Raw genomic sequence first — 24336 nt, forward strand, 5'->3', positions numbered from 1 at the left:
ACGATGGGAAGGCAAGAAACCCAACGTAGCGAAGCTGAGAACATTTGGATGTCAAGTATACACACATATTCCAAAGGAGCAACGTATGAAGTTGGATGCGAAAGCTTGGAAAGGAATATTTGTTGGCTACACCGCGAATGGATATCTTGTTTGGAATCCGCAAAAATGTAAAATAGTTCATGCACGTGATGTAATATTCTTGGAAGACTCTCAAATCACTACCACAACAGTGAAAAAGATATGGGCTGATGATTTCTTCTCAACGAAAGTGATTGACGACGGTTCAGCACAAGGATCAGTTGAGAATGAATTGGGCAATGAATCAGAGGTAGTTGACGATAGTTCATCACGAGGCTCAACTGAGAGAGAACTGCAAATTAAAACGGGGGACTCCGAACAAGGCAACGAATCAGAAGGAGAATATGATACGGCTCCTAACTCTGATGCTGAAGTTGAAGCAGTTTCTGAAGGTGAATCTTCAAAACGGAAGCGAAATCCTCCCATCTGGCATAAAGACTATGACATGCAGTATGCAACATACGCGTTGAGTGCTACTAACTATGTGGAAAATCTGCCGAATTCATTAGCTGAGGCTCGTAAACGCGAAGACTGGTCCAAATGGAAGATCGCTGTGGATGAAGAAATCCAATCTCTGAAGAAGAATGAAACCTGGGAGTTGGTGAAACTACCCGAAGGTCGGAAACCTATTACATGCAAATGGGTGTTTGCTATAAAAAGAGGTATTGATGGCAAGCCTTGTCGTTACAAAGCCCGTTTAGTGGCTAGAGGTTTTAGCCAAAAGTATGGTTTCGATTATAATGAAACTTATTCACCGGTTGCTAGACTAGACACACTTCGCATGGTTTTGGCGATTGCAAACGAAAAGAAAATGGTGATACATCAAATGGATGTTCGTACAGCTTTCTTGAATGGTAAAATTCAAGAAGAACTTTATATGATGCAACCTGAGGGGTTCCAGAAGGATGGAGATCTAGTGTGTCGATTACGAAAATCTCTATATGGTTTAAAGCAGGCTTCTAAAGCATGGAACGATCGTTTCGATACTTTCATCCGTGGGCGTTTAGGTTTCAGACGAAGCCTAAATGATCAGTGTCTTTATACGCAGACAACGAAGAACGATATCGTTATCATCGTTTTGTACGTAGATGACCTCGTGATTGCTGGTTCAACGTTGGAAGTTGTACTAGACTTGAAGAAATGTCTGGCGAATGAGTTCGAAATGAGTGATATTGGTGAAATCAAATGTTTCCTCGGAATGAATGTCAGCTACAACAGAGAAGAAGGCGTGATGCAGATTCATCAGCAGCATTATCTTCAAGATGTCTTGCACCGGTTCAAAATGGAGACATGCAAACCCTGTTCCACACCAATTGAGAATCGGCTGAAACTGTCTAAAGGCAAAGAAGAAAACCGTACTACGCAACCTTATCGTGAGTTGATAGGTTGTCTGATGTATGCAGCTCAGACAACAAGGCCTGATTTGGCTGCTGCAGTGAACTTCTACAGCCAATTTCAGAGTTGTCCGACGGATGAGCATTGGTCACATTTGAAGAGAATTCTACGCTATGTACAAGGATCATTAAATGTGGGTCTTATATATCGCCGAGGTGGAGGAAAAACTCTGGAGGTATATTCGGATGCAGACTGGGCTAATGACCCCAACGATAGACGGTCAGTGAGCGGAAGCGTTTTCAAAACGTTTGGATCAACTGTGGCGTGGATCACTAGGAAACAGCAAACTGTAGCACTGTCTTCGACGGAAGCTGAACTAGCTGCTTTGTGTGTTGCTGTTCGTCACGGATTGTGGATGTCGCGTTTGTTTCGCGATTTTGGATGTAAGGTGGATTTTCCTGTGACTTATTTTGAAGATAATCAATCAACGATTAGCATCGTCGAAGACTCCAGAGGGTTCGGAAGATTGAAGCACATTGACGTGAAATTATTCTTCCTGAAAGATTTAGTGAAGGAAAAGCAAATCATCCTTAAATATATTCCAACGACGAACCAACAGGCAGACATGATGACTAAGGGTCTACCGATCGCAGCATTTAAAAGAAATTGTCTAGCCATTGGATTAGCAAGTTGCAGCGGTTGAGCGGGGGTGTTAGAGTATACAACCCCTGTAGTCTTGTGTCACTTTGACACAACGTTAATTGGGAACTGATATCTTTTGTAAAGATAGGTTGGCAATCCTATCTGCGTTTTTGTTACATGTACTCTCTTTCCGGTTCGCTTTATAATAAACCAGATTCACTTTTCACTAAGCAAAACCATCATCGTTTATTATAGTTAAGTTAGGAAGATTTTTTCTGGAAGAAGAAGAAGACTTTAAAAAGACCGGTTGGCAGTGGTTGGTTGGCGGTTGGCACATGATGATGATAGGTGAAATTTTGGACGATTTCGAAAATGCGCTCACCTCTCTGTATATCCTGTGCCCCTGTGAAAGTTAGCATTTGTTAGCAGGGACGCTGGTAGGGCCAAAATCGTTTTGGTATTTGCCTCGTTAATCCTCAACCCGAGGATGATGTATATGACATCAGCGTATAACAAGATCTGGATTGACTTATAGGTAGTCCCCAAAAAATACAGCTGGGAGTTAGGAGGAGGAGTCCCCGTAAAATACAGCTGAGAAGGCGCTTTCTAGCATCAAGTTATAGAGTAGACAAGCTAGCACATCTCCTTGGAACAGACCTTTGGTGATAGCAAAGGGACCTGAGAGTTTTCTATCCACCATCACCTTGGATGATGGTACATTTTTTCAAAAGATTAATGAAGCAAAATATTAGTTTTATGATATCACCTAATTTATGCATCTAAAACCACATTTGGAGTGCCTGGCCCGCAGCGTCAGAATTGTTTCTACTATTTGGGACCTATTTGGGCCCTATTTGGGAAAGGTGCGTGAACAATAGGTTTGAAGGAGATTTCTACAAGCAAGCATCGTACTGATGCTTCATTTCTTTTACCGCATCTGCACTTTCGAAAGTACTCGGCTACGATGGCTAGTGAGGCGCTATCTGGCCTGAAAAAATATCTGGATGTGCAATTGCAGTTGTCTTCACGATGTAGATGATGATGATACGACTATTAATTGTTTGCAAAAAGAAAAAAAAATGTATGAGACAACAAAGTTTAACGTAAGGGTTCTGTCGTTTGTCCATACAGTCTGTGAATGTCGATTTCTGTCTCGGAAGGTAGATCCCTTACACGCTATAAGTGTCTGTGAACCTGGCCATATACATGGAACAGTCCCGAAAACTGGTAGTCAATATGAAACTCGACACAATATGAAAGTTTGATTTTTGAATTGTATGGTGCCGCGTTAAGCGTGCCTGAAAGTTCTCTGATGCCACCACTCATCGACTAGCTTTTTTATACATTTTTATTAAACCATGATTAAATATTAGAGTTTAGATTTCATATAGGTGGGGCTTATCATCATCATTCGACTCGGCAGGTTCTGGTGGGTCATGACATGTGAATGACACCGGACGACTTATCCCATAAAGTTGCGCCTTACAATAGGCAATCCGCGATACAGTGTCGGAAGAACCGATACAACGAAAATATTGGAGTTGTAATAAAGACTCGAGTTTTAAAAGGTCTGGGAATCTAAATTCGATTTAAAGTCATTGTGATTTACAAAACGGATCCGAACCGGCCTTCCGTGTAAAAACAGCCCTTTTGGGACGTCTGCATGGACAGAGGAGTCATGGTAGGTTCATATTGAGATGTAGTGTTAGCAAAAGACCAGGATTATGGATTGGCAGACGACGGCGCTCGACTGTGAGCGGTTTAAAAGACTCCTGATGCAAACCAATACCGGCTGTAGTACCTGATAAGTAAGTGAGTAAGTAATTACAATAACCTGTAATCAAATCTGATCACCCCTAGGGCATCTTCTAGGGAGACAGACATTGTTCTTGTATACAAACGCAAGACAGATGCCCAATCGATAAAAACAAGTTTTATTTAGCTTGTACAACATCTATGATACATATTTCTTACTCTCTGTTTTATCGATCAGATTCTTTAATTTGATATTTTCTGGCGCAGTTCGGTAGCGTTTTGGTACTCACGGTGCACATTCTAACGAAAATAATATTTTTTTGATTTGATTAAGTTTTTCCAGCATTGCTAGCGTGTGGGAAGATTTGTCCATACGCATGCTAAACGCACGCTATACCTCTGCGATCTTAGATGATCTACGCAGATGGAGTTAATCATACCTCGGCAAATGTAGCAGTAAAACAGACTAATGATTTTTAGAATTCGTTTTCGATGCAGATGCTGTCCAGATCTCCATCCATAATTCGACAGTAGCGGGAAAACAAAAATCAAATCAGTGCTCGCTGGGGAACGGGTTTTAGTGTCCATTTGGAGCGCAAAGTGACTAGAACGCACAGAGGATGACATCTCCAGCAGCAGCGACTAACTATTCGATCGAAAAGCGTCCGGCAAGTTACGATCAGTACGAGTTTACGTTGTCCGAGCTGTACCGTAATATAGCTAAGGAGGAGCTTCGCGAGGATGACGAAATCCGGGAGCAATCGTTAGTGCAAATGCGTGAATGGATTGCGAAGCATCCGTACATCCGCACAAGTGTCGCACGGATGCATCTTTTCTTTTACGTTTTCTGCGCTTTCGGAAGTACTCAGTGCCGATGGCTTGTGAAGCTTTGGAGCGATATCTTGCGATGCGTGAAACGTTTCCCGCATGGTTCAAAAAGTTGGACTGCAATGATCCTGTGCTAAGAGAAATGCTCGAGGATGGTATGTTCTCAAAGCTTGGCCAAGATTCGGATTGCCGTATGGTGATAATGTTTCGCGTAAAGCTACTCAATGCAGACAAGTTCGGTCCACTGGAACGAGGTCGTTTGGTGGCGCTGATAATTGAAACACTGCTCGAGTGGGAAGAGCTACAGATCGGAGGATTTCGCGTGATGATCGATTTTACTGATACCGTCATGAAGCATTACGGTATGTGGGGCGTCACGGACATGAAGATCTTCATGGATGCGATCAACCGATCGTACCCAATACGATTCCGCGAGATTAATGGTGCGAAATTTCCGAAATTTGCCGCATCGATTCTGAATTTGCTACTTACGTTCGCAAGTCCCAAGCTGAAGGAGAGAATTATTGTATGAGAGCTATTTGAAGATGCACATGTGTTCCGATCTTATTGGTGTTTGTTTTGTTTTATTCACAGTGTCACAATACGATGTTGGAGATGAAGGGAAAATTGGAACCTTCACTACTGCCAAAGGCGTACGGAGGAGATCTCGATACAGATGATCTTGGCCGTAAGTTTATCAAACATCTAGAAAATCGTCGCAGTGTAATCCTAGCGCTGGATGACATGGAAATCGATGTAGCACACTACTCATCGCTTTGGAACCAGTCTAATTTGGTAGAAAACGAGGTCGAAGGTGGTGTAGCCGGCAGTTTTCGGAAACTTAACATCGACTAGATCATATGTAATATAGCAATGAACATAAATTTCTACTGCAAATGAGGTGAATGTGTGTTTCTATGGCATTGATGTGTTTGAATATTTATATAAATAAAGCAATTCTAAAAAGTGTTAATTTTGTCTCTGTTAATTCTTGTAATGGCCTTATGGGGAAAGATCACAAATCTAAAAAAATACTGTAATTTCGCGAGTTACGTAAATAGTGTGTGCCAGAGTAATTCGCGTATCTCGAATATTTGCGTAAGTCGATTTTTTTTTTCTTGCTGGATTTCATTGTTCTTTTCTACTTGTTCCCAAAGGAGGGTCTGGTCCTCCAGCAGATCAAAGGATACAAACTCTGCAGTAGAGACTGTCCTAAGCCCAATCTCAACAATAGTCAATATGTTCAACGGTGTAGGCCTCCGTTGACACAATATCAACCAGTCTGCCGAACCGTACCCAGTTAACGTTTACGTAGTCCTGCCGCATGCTCTTAGGAGCTCTGCAGACAGAACAGTACACTTCCGTCACAACCGGAAAGTTGTCGCAGGAAAGTTCGTTTAGTGTCATCCATTTTCAGTTCATCCAATGGTGACGTTGCAGAGGAAGACATCAAGTGTACTGCCGAACTTCGGGAATGTTGGATCATGGGGATACTCGATTATGAAGTGCCCCTCTTGGGAGTGGTTGAAGAGGACCATTCCATTCATGTTATGCCTGCTGTTGTTCCATGCGGATGTCGAGCGTTGAGATCGCCTCCGACGATTAACCGATATCAAGTCTTCGTGATGGTGATGAGATCACGCGTCAGGGATGCTTCAAGGTCGTTTCTTTTGCTACACTGCCTTAGATAATATGCTGTCACAAGTTTCAACGAATAACCTGGAATCTGAAGTGTCATGCAGTTGACCAAGGACGGTTGAGACGTACGGTGAAAGTTTGTCGATAGGAAGTTGTCTGCCGGCCAAAGATTGGTCTCGGATACTAGCATCGCGTCAATCGACCTTGATCACTTGAGGAATTCGAGCAGCGGGACTTTTTCCGCTTTCATTGAACAAGCGTTTCAGGTGGAGATGTGGAGTTTAGCAGCCATGACGGATTGCAAACTCGGTGACTTGTTCACGACGGGAGTGGCAGGTAAATGTGAGTGTATGTTAAGCAAGTTGGAACTAAGTAATAAAAAAAAAATAAAGCAGCACTCGAAGAGAACGCACACGCTCGGAGCTTCTTTCATCTTCTTTGAAATTTCGAAACCGTATTGAGCCGACCTTCCTGTATCTTCAAATTCTGCAAATGGATGACGCCCTAGCCACACTGAACATGGACCTTGTAGCGTTACAAGAAATCCAGTGGCAAGGGAATGGTGTGCAGAATAGGCGTGACAGCAACCGCTACAACAAACACTATAGTGGCTACGACCACCACCATATGCTCGGAACGTGTTGAAATTCCCGGCTGAAATTCGAGATAATTAGCTTCAAGGCTATTGATGCAGCTGCAGCAGAATGGCAGCCAACATGATGAAGACGAAGTGCCCCCGCCATCCTTGGACGAAGTCATCAGCGCCGTCAAGCAGTTGAAATGTAATAAGTCAGCTGGCAGCGATGGACTGGTGGCAGAACTGTTCAAGATGGGTCCGGAAAGGCTTGCCGTTATCATGCATAGGCTGATCCTAAGGATTTGGGACCAGGAAGAACTACCGGACGAATGGAAACTGGGTGTCATACACCCAGTCTACAAAAAGGGCGACAGATTAGACTGTGCTAACTTCCGAGCCATCACAGTCCTCAATGCCGCCTATAAAATCCTGTCCCGCATACTCTTCTGCAGACTTGCGCCCCTTGCTACAGATTTCGTTGGAAACTACCAGGCTGGGTTTGTTGGAGGCAAATCGACCACCGACCAAATCTTTACTCTTCGGCAGATCCTCCAGAAGTGCCGAGAGCACCAGATCCCTACGCACCACCTGTTCATAGACTTCAAGGCGGCCTACGATACCATAGATCGGACAGAGCTATGGAACACCATGCAGCAGTACGGATTCCCTGGGAAGCTGGTACGGCTGTTGAGGGCCACTGTGGATGGGGTGCAGTGCAAGGTGAGGGTGTCAAACATGCTGTCGGAATCATTCGAATCTCACCGGGGTCTGAGGCAAGGCGACGGACTCTCCTGTTTGCTGTTCAACATCGCTCTGGAAGGTGTCATGCGAAGCGCGGGCTTCGACATCTGGGGCACGATTTTTACCCGATCTCTCCAATTCCTAGGCTTCGCGGATGACATCGACATCATCGGACGGACATCTGCGGCGGTGTGCGAGGCGTACACCCGACTGAAACGCGAGGCCGCTAGGATTGGATTGAGGATCAATGTGACGAAGACAAAGTACCTGCTAGCCGGGGGCTCTGATCGTGATAGAACCCGACTCGGAAGCAGAGTATCAGTTGACGGCGACGATCTCGAGGTGGTAGAGGAGTTCTGCTACCTTGGCACGATCGTAACTTCGGACAACAACGTAAGCAGCGAAATCCGAAGGCGCATTGTTCAGGGAAATCGTGCATACTACGGGCTCCACATACTCCTGCGATCCAGAAGGCTCCAACAACACACGAAATGCACGATATACCGCACACTGATACGTCCGGTAGTCCTCTATGGCCATGAGTCATGGGCAATACGGGCGGAGGACGCCAACGCTCTCGCCATTTTCGAGCGGCGGGTGCTACGGACTATCTTTGGCGGTATCTTTGAGCAGGGAGTGTGGAGAAGGAGAATGAACCACGAGCTAGCTGAGCTGTTTGGCGGAGCAGACATCCTAACGGTGGCTAAGGCCGGAAGGATACGATGGCTGGGGCACGTGATGAGGATGCCGGACTCATGCCCCACCAGGAAGGTGCTCGCCAGTGACTCGTTCGGCACGAGGCGCAGAGGAGCGCAGCGAGTTCGTTGGCTGGATCAAGTGGAGCAAGACCTGTCGGAGATCGGGTGCAGCCGGGGGTGGAAGAATGCAGCCTTGGACCGAGTTTCCTGGAAACGGATTGGTGACCTGGCCATGTCAGCACGACGTGCTCAACTGTGAGCGGGCCAAGAAGAAGAAGCTATTGATGCCAGGCTATGCACCCTGTGCATGCGAGGCAGATACTTAAACATCAGCCTCATCAACGTTCAAACCTCTACCGAAAATAAGGACGAAAAGGAGAATAACCTGTTCTACTGTTAGCTCACTAAAATTATTGATCATTGTCCCAGGCATGACCTCAACCTAAACCTCAACCACATCCTAGGGGACTTTTATGTTAAAATCGGTAGGGAACCAATGTATCGGCAATGCGTTGATAGTCACAATCTATATGAGCACAGCAACAACAACGGCAGTAGTCAGGTAATAGGTAACAGCAGTAAACAAGCTGGTTGTTGGAAGTACAAAATTCGCGCGTCGGAATATTGTACAAAGCCACGTGGGTATTACTGGATGGAGATACCAACAATCAAATCGACCACGTATTGATAATCCACCGAAGCCAATCGAGCCTGTTAAACATCGATTCCGATCACTATTCGGTTGGTCTAGTGAAACGTTGCACCATCGCACGCCCCGCGCCAATGGGAGTGAAATGAACACGCAGGTTCGATACAACACGGACTCCCTATAGCACAGTAATGTTCAACAGGCATTCGCAACCGCCATAAGTGAGGCTCTACTACCGGAAAATGAAAACATAACTACGAGCGAAATGTGGAACGCTCTAAGAATAAATATCAAATGTGCCAATGCCACTATCCCACAACGTCAGGGCAACACCAGATCTGCGGAAAACCTCGGGTTGGAAATTAACGAGGTAAAAACCAAGTTGATGGTGGCACCACCAGCGACCCTGCTAACATATTCTAATCTACGAAGGGGTGTCGTACAAATATGTGAGCGCACTTTTGAAGTCGTCCAAAATTTCACCTCTTTTGGGTCGACCAGCAAAGACAACATCATTGATGTTGAGATATGCGCTAGGATGCAGGCTGCCAACCGGCCATTTTGCTATCTGAGGGCACTTCTCAACTCAAAACACCTATCACGACGATCGAAGTTTTCGAATCTTTTAAACCTGTTCCCATAATACAAAAAAACTCGAAAGCACAACTGAAACACTTGATGAGAACGGATAAACTTAACTTGGTAAAATATCTGCGGTTGACTTCTTTATAAAAAACACGATCCTGTGGTCCGCTTGGATGTAGTCACTCTCCTCTTTTTATTCTTTTTTTTGCACGTTCGCTTGCTGTCACTACAGGAGTTGCTTGAAAAATATATCAGTGCTCCTACTTTCTTCTTCTCCTAATTCCGCATAGTTCAGTTAACGTTTTGCGTTAACATTCCGGCCACCTTGAAATAACGCATTTATTTCAACTCTTCAATCGGTAGCAAAGCAATCCTTGAAACCGGCCGAGTGATGATCTTTCCGCGAGGTGTTCTTAATGATACTACTCTAACTATGTTATCTTTGCCAGGGTGAACGTCTGATATAAGGCCAAGCGGCCATTGGGCTGGCGGGACATTATCTTCCTTGAGGATCACAACTCTTCCAACACTTATGTTGGTTGCTGGATGGCGCTTGTCGGTTGTGCGTGCTTGCAGTTGTTGTAGGTATTCTGCATACCACCTAGTCCAAATGGTTTGTAACATCTTTTGGGTTTGCGTCCAGTGAGTCAAACGGTTATCAGGAACTTTGGTGATGTCAGTTTCTGGAACCATTTGAAAGCTTGAACCTACTAGGAAGTGTCCAGGTGTTAACACTTCAATATCAGTTGTCTCCGTGGGAATCGGGATCAGAGGACGTGAATTGAGACACATTTCTATTTGAGAAGTGAGTGTCATAAAATCTTCGTACATCATGGTTGTTGTGCCAACTACCTTTAGCAGATGGTTCTTGAATGACTTGACTGCAGCCTCCCACAGTCCGCCGAATTGAGGTGCTCTTGGAGGAATGAATCGCCAAGTGATTTCATTTATAGAACACCAGTTGAATATACATTCTCTTGAGTAATCGTCTGTCTTTAACATTGCATATATCTCTCGCAACTGGTGTGCAGCTCCTTTAAATGCTGTACCATTATCCGAATGGAGTTCGATCACCTTACCCCGTCGAGAAATAAACCTTTTTAATGCTGCGATAAATGCTGCCGATGACAAATCGCTGACTACTTCAATATGGACAGCTCGAGTAGAGAAGCATACAAAAATAGCAATGTATACCTTGCGTGGATTGGAACGTCGTGTATTGAACTTCACTAAGAATGGACCACAATAGTCGACCCCAGATACTGCAAATGGTCTTGTAGGTTGCACACGGCTAGGTGGTAGGTCGGCTATTGGTTGGGTGATGAACGACGGTTTTTGTTTGAAACAAAGGATACATCGGTGATATACACTACGACTAAGATCTCTGCCTCCAAGAATCCAATATTTCTGGCGAAGTTTAGCTAACATTAGTTGAGGTCCGGCGTGCAAAAGCTTGATATGACAATCTCTTACTAACAGTACGGTAAGTGGATGCTTTGATGATAATATTATTGGATGCTTCGACTCCTCTGGCAAGTTGGCATGGCTTAACCTTCCACCGACACGAATAAGTCCATCATCACATACTTTAGGATTCACCCATCTTAATGGAGACGAACGTGGAATTGTTCGGTTTTTTTGTAGGGCAATTAGTTCTTCGGAGTACATCTGCTTCTGCTGCAGTAAGTATAAGCATCTTTCTGCAGCCTTTAGTTCTTCCGTTGTCACCCATGGCGAAAATAATGTCTTCGGAACATCAGCTTGTTTCTTATTCTGCATGAACCGATGTTGTAGATACATGATGAAACGACGATAGTAAACCACAGCACGACGAAGTTTAGTGTAGCTTGAATACCTTGCAAACAATCTTTCGCAGAACGAACTAGCTGTTGCTGTCATTGCAACAACTGTAGAATTGCGACATTCTTCGTTGACGACAAATGGATCAGTGAGCTCAGGGATTCCCTTTGGCCATGTATCATATGGTTGTGATAACCAAGATGGTCCTGACCACCAACGAGGGGAATTAATTAAACCGACTGGATCCATTCCTCTAGAGATGTCATCGGCTGGGTTGTCGATTCCTGGGACGTGATACCATTGACTGACGTCTGATGCTTCTAAAATCTCGGACGTTCGATTTGCTACGAATGGTTTCCATCTTGTAGGTGTTGCTTGGAGCCAGTGTAGCACAGTTGTTGAATCTGTCCATAACATAATCTTGGAGGGTTTGCATTGTATTGCTACTAACACCTTTGGTAAAAGACGGATACATAACAGCGCCGCGCATAGTTCCAAACGGGCAATTGTGTGTCGTGTTGAAATCGGAGCTACTTTAGACTTGGACACAAGTAAGTTTGAATGAATACCGGTGTTAGATATAAATCTTACATAACAACATGCCCCGTATGCTTTCTCTGATGCATCGCCAAAAAAATGTAGTTCAAATGCTGAGTTGTTTGCAGTAAAGATGAACCGCGGGATGGTCAATTTCTTTAACAAGTGGATGTCATTATGAAAAGATTTCCATGCTATTTGGAGTTTTAAGGGTAACGGCTTGTCCCAACCATACTGTTTTCCCTGTTCATCTGTTACTAACCAAGCTTGCTGCATCATCAATTTAGCCTTACAGACAACAGGACCAACTAAACCCAATGGGTCAAATATTTGGAAAACTGATGAAAGCAGGTTTCGCCTGGTTACCACAACTGGTGGCGATGAGTTTATGCTTTTAAAGCTGAAAGCATCTTCTGTAGGATTCCATGTAACGCCAAGGGTGGTTATTGTGTTTTCTGCTTGAAGATCATGACATTTATGCAAGGCTAAGTCTTCATTTGGAATATTTTGGAGGACTAATGTGGAGTTCGAAGCCCATTTTTTTAAACTAAAACCATATTGTTTCAGTACTTTGGAGACGTCTTGTTGCAGAGCTATAGCTGATTGCTCGTCGTGGGAACCAGAAAGGAAGTCATCTACATAAAAATGGGTTTGTATGGCATCAGCGACGATCGGCTGAGATTCGGTTATGTCTATTGCTATTTGTTTCAAAGAACGAGTTGCTAGAAACGGTGCCGAAGCAGTTCCATATGTAACCGTTTGTAATTCATAACATTGCAATCGCTGGTCTGAATTCGATCTCCAAAGGATGCGATGTAGCGGTTGATCATCAGGGTGAATCAGAACCTGACGGTACATCTTCTCTATATCCGCCGATAACGCAATGGCAAAGGTTCGGAAGCGTAAAATTATGGAGAATAAATCAGGTTGCACTATAGGTCCAACTATTAAAATGTCATTCAGCGAAAACCCTGAATCGGTCTGACATGAGGCATCGAATACGACACGTAATTTTGTAGTTGAACTCGACTCTTTTATCACCGGATGGTGTGGCAAGTAACAGTGCAGTGTTGAGTCGTTGGTAAGTTCCGGCATCAGTGTCATATGACCTAGCTGTTCGTATGTAGACATAAATTGTCGATACTGCTCATAGATGTTAGGATTGCGTTGCAGGCGTCGTTCAGTATTGTAAAATCTGCGTTCAGCTATACTTCGAGATTCACCAAGCTTAACTTTGGAATTTGATGTTTTAGGTACTCTCACGACGAATCTGCCTTCTTCATTACGAGTAGTTGTCGTTTTGTACAGTTGCTCACACGGGTCAGCATCTTCGGAAAGTTTACTTGACGTGGCGACCGTATCCAGCTCCCAAAATCGACTAATTTCTTCTTTTAACGTATCAGGAAGCGTTGCAACATGAGATGACTGCCGATTGTCAACCGATTTTATAGGAACCGAACCTGTTATAGTCCAGCCAAATTTAGTATTAACTAACGATGGATGATTTGGACCGATATATCGTTTTCCCGGACAGTGGACTAACCAATATGCTTCGCAACCAAGAACGATGTCGATGGGGCCTGGTGTGTGGAATAATGGATCGGCTAATGGAATGTTGTCAATATTCCACTTGCAAGGATCAACTTGTACTATTGGTAATTCGACTGTTGGAGAATCGATAACTAGGAAACAGAGCTTCATGGAAAATTGCTGAATCTTGGATGCTATTATTGCTTCAACAGATTGGCTGATATTGCTCTGACGTTGACCTATTCCAGCAATGCATACGTCGGTGTTCTTCATAGTATTGGACAATCGTTTGGCTAAAGCAGTTGACATAAAATTACACATTGACCCGGAATCTAGTAATGCGCGCACTTGGTAGACTTTGCCTGAATCATCAATAACCTGAACTGCTGCCGTCTGCAGTAAAACAGTCAAACTATTGGTACAGATGTGTGATGTTGCATCAACTTGATCTTTCGTTGGTTGTTCTACAGAATTCGCAACTACTTCTTCCATATGGAGCAATGTGTGGTGGTTCCGTTGACACTTATAACATTTGTGTTTTGATTTACATTCCTTTGCAGAGTGTCCAGTTCTGAAGCAGTTGAAACATAGCTTATTGGTGTTGATGAGCTTACGTCGCTCACTAACATGCATAGATTTGAAAACATGACATTGGTAGAGTAGGTGTGATTCTTCACAAGCGTGGCAGCGATTGGACATAGAAGCTACATTAGTACTAGCCAGACTTCTTGTTTGCTTTGCGCCGGCCACCTTCGTGGTATTTGCTTTAGGAGAATATAATGAGACTTGGGACGGTGCAGCTAGAATTTTGATTCTAATTTGCAAAAACTCAATGAGCTTGGAAAAGCTATCGGTGTTATCACTTGCAGAAAATAGTTCCCATGCCATGACGGTTTTAGCATCCAACTTATAGAGCAGCAGATTCGCAAGCGGTGTGTCCCAATGCTCGATGGGCTCCTTCAGTTTGCTAGCTCCTTCGGTGAGTCTAATGAAATCATCAGACACGCGACGTAATTCCTCTAAGGAATTGTCCTTCATTGGTGCTACGGAGTAAATAGCTTTAAAGTACTCACGCTTTAGGGCTCGAATGTTGTCATATCTCTCTAACAACGCCTTCCAGGTGGTGGAGTAATTTTCGGCAGCAATGTCGACATATTCAAATCGTTTCGCAACGTCACCCTTCAACGATGCTAGAAGATATTCTAGCTTCATGACATCCGGAATGTCGTTGGATGAAGCTACCATTGCAGTGAAACGATCCTTAAAGCTGAGCCATGAGGTGATCTTCCCGTCAAACGTTGGTAGACTTATTTTCGGTAACTTTAGGTGAGGTGAAGCAGCGACAGGGATGTTGGCGTTTACTTTTGCTTCAATCACAGTGCTGTTCAAATCTTGTTTGGATGATGTGAGGTGACCTTTTATGAAGCAATATCGATCGTACATATCATTTCTCTCTTTGAGCATGCGAACAATTTCTGCTTCATCTTCTTCGGCATCTTCAAGAGTCGTTTGCATCCTGTCGAACGTCTGCCAACAACTCTCGAGTAACTTCAATCGGTGTTCACATTGCGTAGATTGCTCATTGGTGTACGTTTCAATAAAACTTTCGAGGTTATGTATCTGCGACATAACGCGCATCATGTCCACCTTACTTGGTGGTGCTTTCTTCGGACCCATTGTTGGTTAGGTAAATTGACGCTTCGTTGATAAACAACACAAGATCGATGGATTAGTCCGCAGATCCGGTTCGAAGGACCAAAAATGATGAGAACGGATAAACTTAACTTGGTAAAATATCTGCGGTTGACTTCTTTATAAAAAACACGATCCTGTGGTCCGCTTGGATGTAGTCACTCTCCTCTTTTTATTCTTTTTTTTGCACGTTCGCTTGCTGTCACTACAGGAGTTGCTTGAAAAATATATCAGTGCTCCTACTTTCTTCTTTTCCTAATTCCGCATAGTTCAGTTAACGTTTTGCGTTAACAACACTACTAACCGCAACCTTTGCTTCTCCACCGAGGAAATCACAAAGAACGATAGAAGATTCATTCGATAACGGTTAGCCACTATACTTTTTCATGAGGCCAACCATAAAACGCTAGACAAACCGTATCTGTACAATCACCCAACTACCCTTGCCAACACACACTCGCGTGTAGTATAAATTTTCATTTCATTTTCTACTTTCTGTTTCAAAACATATTACATTATGCGGAAGATTAACTGAGTATCTCTATCTCTAACGAAACACCTGCACATATATCGTTTGTTTACCATCTCACCTTGATCTATTCGTTCATTCTATTCTCAATATGATTCGGGCTCATTAACATAAAGCATACGTCGGTTTTTGCTTCCTCCGATGCTCTAGCCGCACGCTTTGCTCATATTGTGCTTTAGACGAACATTCGATTTAATTATCGTGTGAATAACACGTTTGCGGGAGATGTCATCAACCATGGGTGTTGCCTCTGATTCAGTACCGATTTAGCATCCGGCAAAGTTACCTCGTGTTTTCTCGTATCATGGAAAAACGATATTCGGTGGAGAAGCGTCCGGTGAAGTATGATCAGTATGAGTTCGGCCTGCCGGAAGTGTTTCGCAAAATAGCTAAGGAAGAGCTTCGGGAGGATGACGAGATACGGGAGCAATCGTTAGTGCAAATGCGGGAATGGATTGCCAAACATCCGTACATCCGCAAGTGTCGCACGGATGCTTCGTTTCTTTTACGTTTTCTGCGCTTTCGGAAGTACTCAGTGCCGATGGCTTGTGAGGCGCTCGAAAGATATTTGGCCATGCGTCAAACATTCCCGCAGTGGTTCAAAAATCTTGACTGTAACGAGTCTATCATGCGCGAAATGCTTGAAGATATTGTGTTTACAAAGCTCGGCGAAGATGCGGATGGCCGTACGGTGATAATGTTTCGGTTTGCTAGATTTAATGTGGAAAAGTTTAGTGCGTTACAGGAGGGGCGATTTACGGCATTGCTTGTTGAGACGTTACTAGAGTGGGAAGAGCTACAGATCGGAGGATTTCGCGTGTTTGTAGACTTTACGGATTCCGTGTTAAAGCACTACGGCATTTGGGGTGTAACGGATATGAAAATCTTTATGGATGCGATCAGCCAATCGTACCCGATACGGATCCGTGAAATTCATGGAGCTAAATTTCCAAAATTTGCCGTTCCTATCCTGAATCTGCTGCTTACGTTCGCAAGCCCTAAGCTCAAGAGCCGCATTACAGTGAGTATATTACGCTGGTTTCGTATGTTGATGCATTTTGTTAATTATCGTATTAATGATCGATGAAAATGATTTCAGTGTTACAACAGCGTCAAGGAAATGGCGAAAGAATGTGCCTCTTCATTGCAGCCGACCGAGTGGGGCGGCAAAGGTGATCTGATGGAGTTTAATGAACGGTTCATAAATCACTTGAAAGATCGGCGTGAGGTAATTTTAGCTTTGGACGAAATGGACATCGATACGGCACATTATTCTTCACTCTGGAAGCAAACCTCAGCTACTGAGACCGAAATAGATAGTGGTCTAATGGGAAGTTTTCGAAAGCTCGATGTGGATTAACATTCTGAGGTTTTCTTTGTGTGAGGCCATTTTTAATACATAATGATTAATAGTTACGTTTCCTGTGTAAAACCAGAATGTACCTAGAGCTATTACCATATTCAATGATAAACTGTAATGTTAATAGTTGATCTTACACTTATATACTACCTGCACTATTGCTATTGCTAATATTTGTAAAGATGTAAGCAATGCAACAACTTAATATACATTTAAAGAGCCAGTAGGCGGACCCTGAAAAAGGCGGTTTAGTTGTAAAAGGTGTATGGATTATATCAGGAAGGATCCGAAAAGCGACGCTTAAACCCTCTCCGTATGCTGATTTTGTGGAGTCCCTTCCAATTACGGTTGTCGCGCGTTTTCATTCCGTTTTTCAGGCATCGAAAGCCCCCACCCTCTGGTCAGCATTCCCGTAAATTCCATCAACTATCTCTCTTTATGTCTATTTGGCAACTAAGGATGCGAAAATAATAAAAGTAGTAATTAAATAATAAAGAATAATTAAAATAATAAGCTAATAGTAATATTTACACCTATATTCAAGAGAGAGGGAAAAAAACCTTTCGTATACATGCATCTGGTGTGTACTGTAATTGTTCTCACATCATGCAGCGTAACATTTTAATATTCAATCTAGCCAGTACTACTTATACAGCGCAGTTACGCGCAAGCACTAGCCACTGGTTATACAATGCAGTAATTACAGATTATCCGCATGAAGCTAGTGTGTATGGGAAACGTGTGTCGATAACAAACACATTTACTCATTACCAAACGTTTATTGTGTCTAGAGGCGTTGTTACCATGAATAGAACAAGTAGAACAGATATATGGATACCGTTTTTTTTACGAAATTAGACATGATGATGAATTGTCAAAATTTATTTTGAGAACCATATTCCTACCTTCTCTTAAACCGAAGGTATCTCGGCCGCAAGTGCAGCATTCTGCTCATCCCAAATCGGTGCATAGTAGTCGTAATCGATCTCCATGCGATCCAGACCGAGAATGACATCCCTCTGCTGTTCGATGCGTTTCCACACTGCCGGATTGACGTCACCATCTAAATCAACAGAACCTCCATAGCCTTGCGGTGCCATCGCCGGTTCGAAGTGTTTCTCCATCTCGGAAACGTTCGCATAACACTGCGAATGGGAAAAGTGTATAAATTTTGTCTGTGTTCATGATTTAATTTAACCACTTACATTGATTCGCTCCCGTATCTTCGGGTTGGTGAAGGAAAGTATTTTCTCTATAACGGGTAGCGCTTTCTTCGGGAGTTTGGCCGCGTGCGTGTCGTGGTAGCGCATGGGGTACCAGCGCGTGTAAGCTTCCATGATCAACTTCAGCTCCGAAGAACCCCACTTCTCGAACAGTTTCAGATCCATATCGGAGTAGTCCACCATTATCTGCAAACCACCAATCTGCACCTCTTCCCATTCGAGCATGGCTTCAATCAACAGCGCAATGAATGTACCGCCAGTTGGTGGTTCGAACATCTCCGGCACAAAACGTGCAATACGGAAGAATACCACCGTGCGCCCATTGCTGTCCTGCCCGACAATGGAAGAACAACCGCTCATGAATAAATCCTTCATTTTCTCAGTGCCAGCATCCAAGTTCTTGAACCAGGTCGGGTACATCTCACGCATCGTCAGATAACGCTCCAGTGCCTCACAGGCCATCGGTACCGAGAATTGGCGGAAGCGTAGAAACCGCAACAGGAATTTCGAATCCATACGACACTTACGGATGTGCGGATTGTTCACGATCCAGTGACGCATTTCCGTCAAAGCCTTCTCGCGTACGACATCATCCTCGCGGAGTTCTTCCTTGGCTACCTCACGATACAGCTCCGGTAGGGTGAACTTGTACTCGTCATACTGCTTCACGTCCTTATCCACGGGATATGCCGCAAACTTCGACATGCTTGATGGTATGCCTTGCCGTGATACGATGCTTCTCGTGTGCTGCCCGAAACGGAACTGAACGGAATGCACAGGTACAGTATTACATTAAGTTGGCTCGGTACCCAAAATATGTCTAGTTCTCGAAACAATTTGACCCAATGACCGGGGTGCTAGAGTGCGATTGCTAGCCGGCGCATTGATTGCAAGTGCATTGCAGAGGTCAATAATCGCACTTATCAAAATGAATGCAATTGTCTTTTTTTTTGGCGGCATTCGAAATGTTTAATTATGTTTGCGCAGATCTTTGGCTACATATCGCTTTGTAATAACAACATGTGGTACAATCGATCGCTTTGTTATACCATATATTATTCTGCAACCATAATAATGTAACCATGTGCAGTTATTCTATCATACAAGAACTTTTGGTTCCATTAGGTTCAAAAAGTTGTCTGTAAAACCAATATTACTGATAGTATTGTTTGATATTCTCCGAACTGTTGGAACACAACAGCATCAGACATATAAACATGCATTTGTTTACTTACTTTATCTCTTCATTGATAAGTTGGGCACATCGTACATGCAACCGAACAACCGTTCCGTGATTTTCGTCTCGCAACTGCAAAAGAAAGCTCGTTCAATCGCCTAATTATTGTTAACGCGTTACACGAGTCGACAGTTTCACTTGTCCATTGATTGTGTTCACTTGTTCCGAAAGGATGGCATCGAAGCAGCTTCTCTACGCGGTTGATAAGAGTTCGAAGGTGTATGATGAGTATAAGTTCACGCTACCAGAGCTGTATCGTGAGGTGGCCAAGGAGGAACTTCGTGAGGATGATGCCGTACGTGAGACTTCCTTGTCGGAAATGCGTCATTGGATTGCGGAAAACCCGTACATCCTGAAGTGTCGCACGGATGCAAAGTTCTTGCTGCGATTTCTACGCTACCGCCAGTTCTCAGTCCCAATGGCCTGCGAGGCGCTGGAGCGATATCTGACCGTTCGGCAATTGTATCCGAGCTGGTTCAAGAATCTGGACTGTACTGATCCTACCATGCAACAAATATTGGACTACGAGCCATTTACCTACCTCGGTCAGGATGGGTCTGGTCGTTCCGTGTTTCTAATACGCTTTGGACGGTTCAATGGCGACAAACACAGCCCCTTACAGGACGCTCGTTATATGGCAATGATACTGGAAACAGTGCTGGAGTGGGAAGAGTTCCAAATCGGTGGATGTCAAGTGATTATTGACTATCGAGATAGTACCATCAGTAACTTTGAAAAGTGGAGCTTAAGCGAGTTGAAAATCATTATGGACATCTACAGTCGGTCGTACCCATTGCGCTACGGGGAGATCCATGCAGCAAAGCTACCAAAGTTTGCTCTTCCCGTTATTGAAACGCTTCTGTCATTTGCGAACCCGAAATTGAGAGAAAAAATTAGAGTATGGAATGTTTGCTCTTTTTCATAATCAAAATCCTTTAGCTACCTTACTAATTGGAGTTTTTTTTACCTTTCAGTGCTACTCGTCGATCTCGGAATTGGAAAAATATTTTGAAGATTCGTGGAAACCGACAACGTACGGTGGAACGGTAGATTTTGATAAGCTGAGTCGAGAATTCCGTAGACGTATTGAAGACCAACGGCAGGTTATTCTGGGACTGGATGACATGGAGATCGACGTGGAACATTACGCGTCCCTGTGGGACTCGGAGGAAGCAGTGACTGGAGCCATGCTGGAACAGTTGAACATAAAGTGATATTGTTTCGAATTTTAAACCCGTTCAGGATTTGATGGGTCAGACACATATAAGTTGAGTTTTCATTGTGTTCATTAAACAATAAAATTTTGGACCATTAATTATGTTTTTCTGTAGACTCATTCTATATATTCAAAACTAAAAGCATCCGTACTGATAACATCCATTTGTTATAATAGCAAGCACAACCTTCTTTATTTTGGCTCTCAAACATTCCCCACTCATACTCCTTGGGGCACTCATCTTTAGGATCATACAACCATTACGTTAATGTTACAAATATAAGAAACCTTTCATTGATTATTTATCGATCTTCTCATCGCATATTCCTAAATTAGTCTTTCGAAGAGTCGTGCACAATTAATTGCAAGATTTATGGTTATTTTCGTTTATCCCCGAGAATCATTACTTGCCTTTGAGTGTAACAAATGAAAGTACAAGGAGGCCAATACGCATAAATGACAGCAGAGCTAAAATAATGTAAGTTGCAATGAATCAGCCATTGAGTCATTGAACTATCTCCTGACAGAGTTATTTACCAGGGCCTACCTATCAATAGGACTACATGGACAAAAATTTGAAAGCATTAACAATGGCGCTTCATTTGATTTTTGGCTTGAAGTTTTAAACAACATTGAATTACCATGCAATACATATTTTTTAACTGAAATATGTACAATAATTAAACTTTTCATTATTTCAACAAGTTACAACACTATTACATCACCTTATTTGCAGCCTGCTTAGCTGTTTTCATTGTATTTATGAATTCCTTTATTGATAAGCACCAAAGAGCTCTCGTTTGCAATTATCATATCATATGCTGCAATTTGAGGTTATACTGATAACGTCCTCTCAAATCCTCACGGTTTACGAGTTTACTTCCTAACGTCTACAGTCGAAAACCCATCAGTTTCTTTTGCACCTTGGTCAGGTTGTGCGTACCGTTTGCTTCGTGAAAATGGCTCCGATCCTTACTGCATATTCGGTGGACAAGTGTCCCAAGGCATATGACGAATATAAGTTCACTCTACCGGAGCTGTATCGTGAGGTAGCCAAGGAGGAACTTCGCGAGGATGATGCCGTACGCGAGAAGGCTTTTTCGGAAATGCGTCATTGGATTGCGGAAAACCCGTACATCTTCAAGTGTCGCACGGATGCAAAGTTCTTGCTGCGATTTCTACGCTACCGCCAGTTCTCAGTCCCAATGGCCTGCGAGGCGCTGGAGCGATATCTGACCGTCCGAGAGCTTTATCCAAGTTGGTTCAAAAGCCTGGACTGTACCGATCCTATCATGCAGGAAATTTTCCACAACGGTCCGTTTACCTTGCTCGGTTGGGACACTAACGGCCGGATGGTGGGACTTGCGCGTTTCAGTAGATTTGATGGTGAAAACCACAGTCCCTCCCAAGACGCTCGCTTTATGGTGATGGTCATAGAGACGATGCTCGAGTGTGAAGAGTTCCAGATAGGTGGTTGTCAAATTCTGCTCGATTTTCAAGATAGCACCGTAAGCAACTACGAAAAGTGGAGTACGTCTGACTTGAAAATCATGATGGAAGCGTACAGTCACGCATACCCATTACGCTATGGGGACATTCATTCGGCAGCGCTACCAAAGCATGGCGTTCCCGTCATCGATACGTTCCTGTCGTTTGCAAATCCGAAGATGCGTGAGAAAATCAGTGTAAGTGTTCGAAGATTTTTGTTCCATTTTTTCCGTATGTGAAAAGCAGCAATTGTTTTAATTCAATCCAGTGTTATTCAACGGTTGGTGAGCTGGAAAAGTATTTCGAAACGCCATTAAAACCTGCGCTGTACGGCGGAACACTGAATTTGGAAGAAGCGAATCGTTCCCTGTGGAAACGCTTTGAGGAATACCGCGACGTGGTGGTCGGGCTCGATCGTATGGAGATCGATATGGATTATTATTCATCCCGATGGAACTTTGAAGGAGCAACACCGGACGAGATCGCAGCCGGCGCCATGTTCAAGCGGTTACGCATGTGCTAATCGATCGTTGATCACAATTTTAAATCGGCAACTTCAAATTAATAAAAATCAAGAGTAGCGAGTTTTTTTGTCTTCCTTTTTAAATAATATAAAACTGCTGACAGTTGTTTTGAGCGCGCATTAAACTTACACATCAATTGTCCCGTCGTAATCTTGTTTTCAGCTTGCACATTCAACTGCATTTAATTGCATTCCACACCTCCTCTAGTGAAGCTTTGTGACGCATCGTTTTGCGCTCGTCGCACGCTCACGGTAGACGTAGATCAAACTTATGAAGGCCAGCGTTACTGAATCCAGTTACACAATGCCAATGTGTGGCCGTGTACCGAGCTCCGGCTCTTTCGTATCAGTTTCCGTTCGACGTTCTCAGCGATAGGTTGCAGTATAATTCTCATCCTGCTCACAGGGCTAACTCGTGCTAGAACATGGCGACCACACAGAAGGTGGACAAGTGTCCAGAAAAGTACGATTCGTATCAACCCGTAAGCTCAGTACTGCACCGTCAAATTGCCCTAGAAGAGTTGCGTGAGGATCAAACGTTCGTCGAACAAGCCTTACAGCAGATGCGTGAGTGGATTGCTAAGAATCCAGCCATTCAGACATGTCGTACTGATGCCAACTTCCTGTTGCGCTTCCTGCGTGTGCGCAAATTTTCCCACATGGCCGCCTGTGAAACGTTGGAACGTTACCTTCTGGCACGGCAACGGTTCCCGGCTTGGTACAGTAAAGTAGATACAGCGGAACCATGGGTAAATGTTATGATCGACAGTGAGTTTGTGGTACCGCTTGGCCGTGATGAATTGGGCCGCATTGTGTATCTCGTTCGATACGCTAATCTGGACATCGACAGATTCGGCGTGACCGAACAGATCCGTTTTTTCACGATGGTGTTTGAGAGCATCTTTGCTGACGAGCTGAACCAGATAGCCGGCATTGTATGCATCTTCGACGATACCAACATTCCAATGCGAGCGTTTGCCCAGTGGTCATTGACGGACATTAAGAACTACATCGAATGTGTGACGAAGGCGTTTCCCATTCGCGTGAAGGAGGTACACGTGGTTAATTTACCACTGTTCGGAGCAACCGTAGGCGAATGGATTATGAGCTGCTGCAGCGAGAAGTTGCGAAGTCGTCTCAAGGTAAGCGAAATGGTTTCACGAAGATATCGCATAAGCAAATGGTTATAAGTTCCAATTCCTACAGTGTTATCGGTCGTTGGACGAGTTTGTCACCAAAACCAACCTTATTTCGCTGTTGCCAAAGGAATACGGCGGCAAACAGGAGGCAGAGGACCTGAAGCGGCAACTTAAAACAACGCTGGAACATTACAGGAATGTTATTCTAGCATTAGACGACATGAAGGTGGATGAGAAGCGAAGTGCAACGTTAAAAAATCGTAATCCCACCGATACAGAAATTATCGGTAGTTTCCGAAAATTGGATGTAGATTAAGCACATTTTAATATGTATCGCATTCAATCAAAAGGGGTATTATGAAGGTAATTTTCCAACGGGGCGGGTTTGTAATGGATTTGGCATAGAAATATATCAGTTTAGCCTAGAAACTTCTTAACTTGATTTGTTGTTGACCCGTAACAGTAAGACCACGCACCATGCACTCGTGCGTTCCAAGGACAGGCGGGTAGAGGCGTTATGTAAACAGGTTTTGTTA

The 24336-nt window shown here is 43.7% G+C and overlaps 5 protein-coding genes and 1 pseudogene across 5 annotated transcripts; 5 read left to right on the top strand and 1 right to left on the bottom strand.

The window, feature by feature from the left end:
- Window positions 1-4430: 4430 nt before the first annotated feature.
- Window positions 4431-5493, top strand: LOC128304688 (clavesin-2-like; annotated as a pseudogene).
- Window positions 5494-15909: 10416 nt separating this feature from the next.
- LOC128304738 (retinaldehyde-binding protein 1-like) lies at window positions 15910-16974 on the top strand. Its single transcript, XM_053041955.1, has 2 exons — window positions 15910-16635; window positions 16714-16974. Exons 1-2 carry the CDS (start codon window positions 15919-15921, stop codon window positions 16972-16974), a joined length of 978 nt encoding a protein of 325 aa, XP_052897915.1. The 5' UTR covers window positions 15910-15918.
- Window positions 16975-17820: 846 nt separating this feature from the next.
- Window positions 17821-18902, bottom strand: LOC128304554 (clavesin-2-like). Its single transcript, XM_053041746.1, has 2 exons — window positions 18180-18902; window positions 17821-18119 (listed from the first exon to the last, which is right to left on the bottom strand). Exons 1-2 carry the CDS (start codon window positions 18900-18902, stop codon window positions 17886-17888), a joined length of 957 nt encoding a protein of 318 aa, XP_052897706.1. The 3' UTR covers window positions 17821-17885.
- Window positions 18903-19606: 704 nt separating this feature from the next.
- On the top strand, window positions 19607-20648 carry LOC128304636 (alpha-tocopherol transfer protein-like). The gene is made up of 2 exons (XM_053041842.1): window positions 19607-20332; window positions 20409-20648. Exons 1-2 carry the CDS (start codon window positions 19607-19609, stop codon window positions 20646-20648), a joined length of 966 nt encoding a protein of 321 aa, XP_052897802.1.
- A 961-nt stretch (window positions 20649-21609) lies between these two features.
- LOC128304740 (retinaldehyde-binding protein 1-like) lies at window positions 21610-22661 on the top strand. Its single transcript, XM_053041957.1, has 2 exons — window positions 21610-22335; window positions 22407-22661. Exons 1-2 carry the CDS (start codon window positions 21610-21612, stop codon window positions 22659-22661), a joined length of 981 nt encoding a protein of 326 aa, XP_052897917.1.
- Window positions 22662-23086: 425 nt separating this feature from the next.
- On the top strand, window positions 23087-24174 carry LOC128304507 (clavesin-2-like). Its single transcript, XM_053041700.1, has 2 exons — window positions 23087-23803; window positions 23868-24174. The coding sequence occupies exons 1-2, from the start codon at window positions 23087-23089 to the stop codon at window positions 24114-24116; spliced, it is 966 nt and encodes a 321-aa protein (XP_052897660.1). The 3' UTR covers window positions 24117-24174.
- Window positions 24175-24336: the final 162 nt, after the last annotated feature.

The sequence above is a fragment of the Anopheles moucheti genome, chromosome 3 (genome assembly GCF_943734755.1).
Source record: "Anopheles moucheti chromosome 3, idAnoMoucSN_F20_07, whole genome shotgun sequence".
NCBI classification, from domain to species: Eukaryota; Metazoa; Arthropoda; class Insecta; order Diptera; family Culicidae; genus Anopheles; species Anopheles moucheti.

What these genes read in the sequence shown, in the direction of transcription:
- LOC128304738 (XM_053041955.1), top strand. Translation starts at nt 15,919, where the DNA reads ATGGAAAAACGATATTCGGTGGAGAAGCGTCCGGTGAAGTATGATCAG. An exon ending in AGCTCAAGAGCCGCATTACA is followed by an intron (nt 16,636 to 16,713) that starts GTGAGTATATTA and finishes AAATGATTTCAG; the next exon opens with TGTTACAACAGCGTCAAGGA.
- LOC128304554 (XM_053041746.1), bottom strand. Translation starts at nt 18,902, where the DNA reads ATGTCGAAGTTTGCGGCATATCCCGTGGATAAGGACGTGAAGCAGTAT. An exon ending in AGATACGGGAGCGAATCAAT is followed by an intron (nt 18,120 to 18,179) that starts GTAAGTGGTTAA and finishes TCCCATTCGCAG; the next exon opens with TGTTATGCGAACGTTTCCGA.
- LOC128304636 (XM_053041842.1), top strand. Translation starts at nt 19,607, where the DNA reads ATGGCATCGAAGCAGCTTCTCTACGCGGTTGATAAGAGTTCGAAGGTG. An exon ending in AATTGAGAGAAAAAATTAGA is followed by an intron (nt 20,333 to 20,408) that starts GTATGGAATGTT and finishes TTTACCTTTCAG; the next exon opens with TGCTACTCGTCGATCTCGGA.
- LOC128304740 (XM_053041957.1), top strand. Translation starts at nt 21,610, where the DNA reads ATGGCTCCGATCCTTACTGCATATTCGGTGGACAAGTGTCCCAAGGCA. An exon ending in AGATGCGTGAGAAAATCAGT is followed by an intron (nt 22,336 to 22,406) that starts GTAAGTGTTCGA and finishes AATTCAATCCAG; the next exon opens with TGTTATTCAACGGTTGGTGA.
- LOC128304507 (XM_053041700.1), top strand. Translation starts at nt 23,087, where the DNA reads ATGGCGACCACACAGAAGGTGGACAAGTGTCCAGAAAAGTACGATTCG. An exon ending in AGTTGCGAAGTCGTCTCAAG is followed by an intron (nt 23,804 to 23,867) that starts GTAAGCGAAATG and finishes CAATTCCTACAG; the next exon opens with TGTTATCGGTCGTTGGACGA.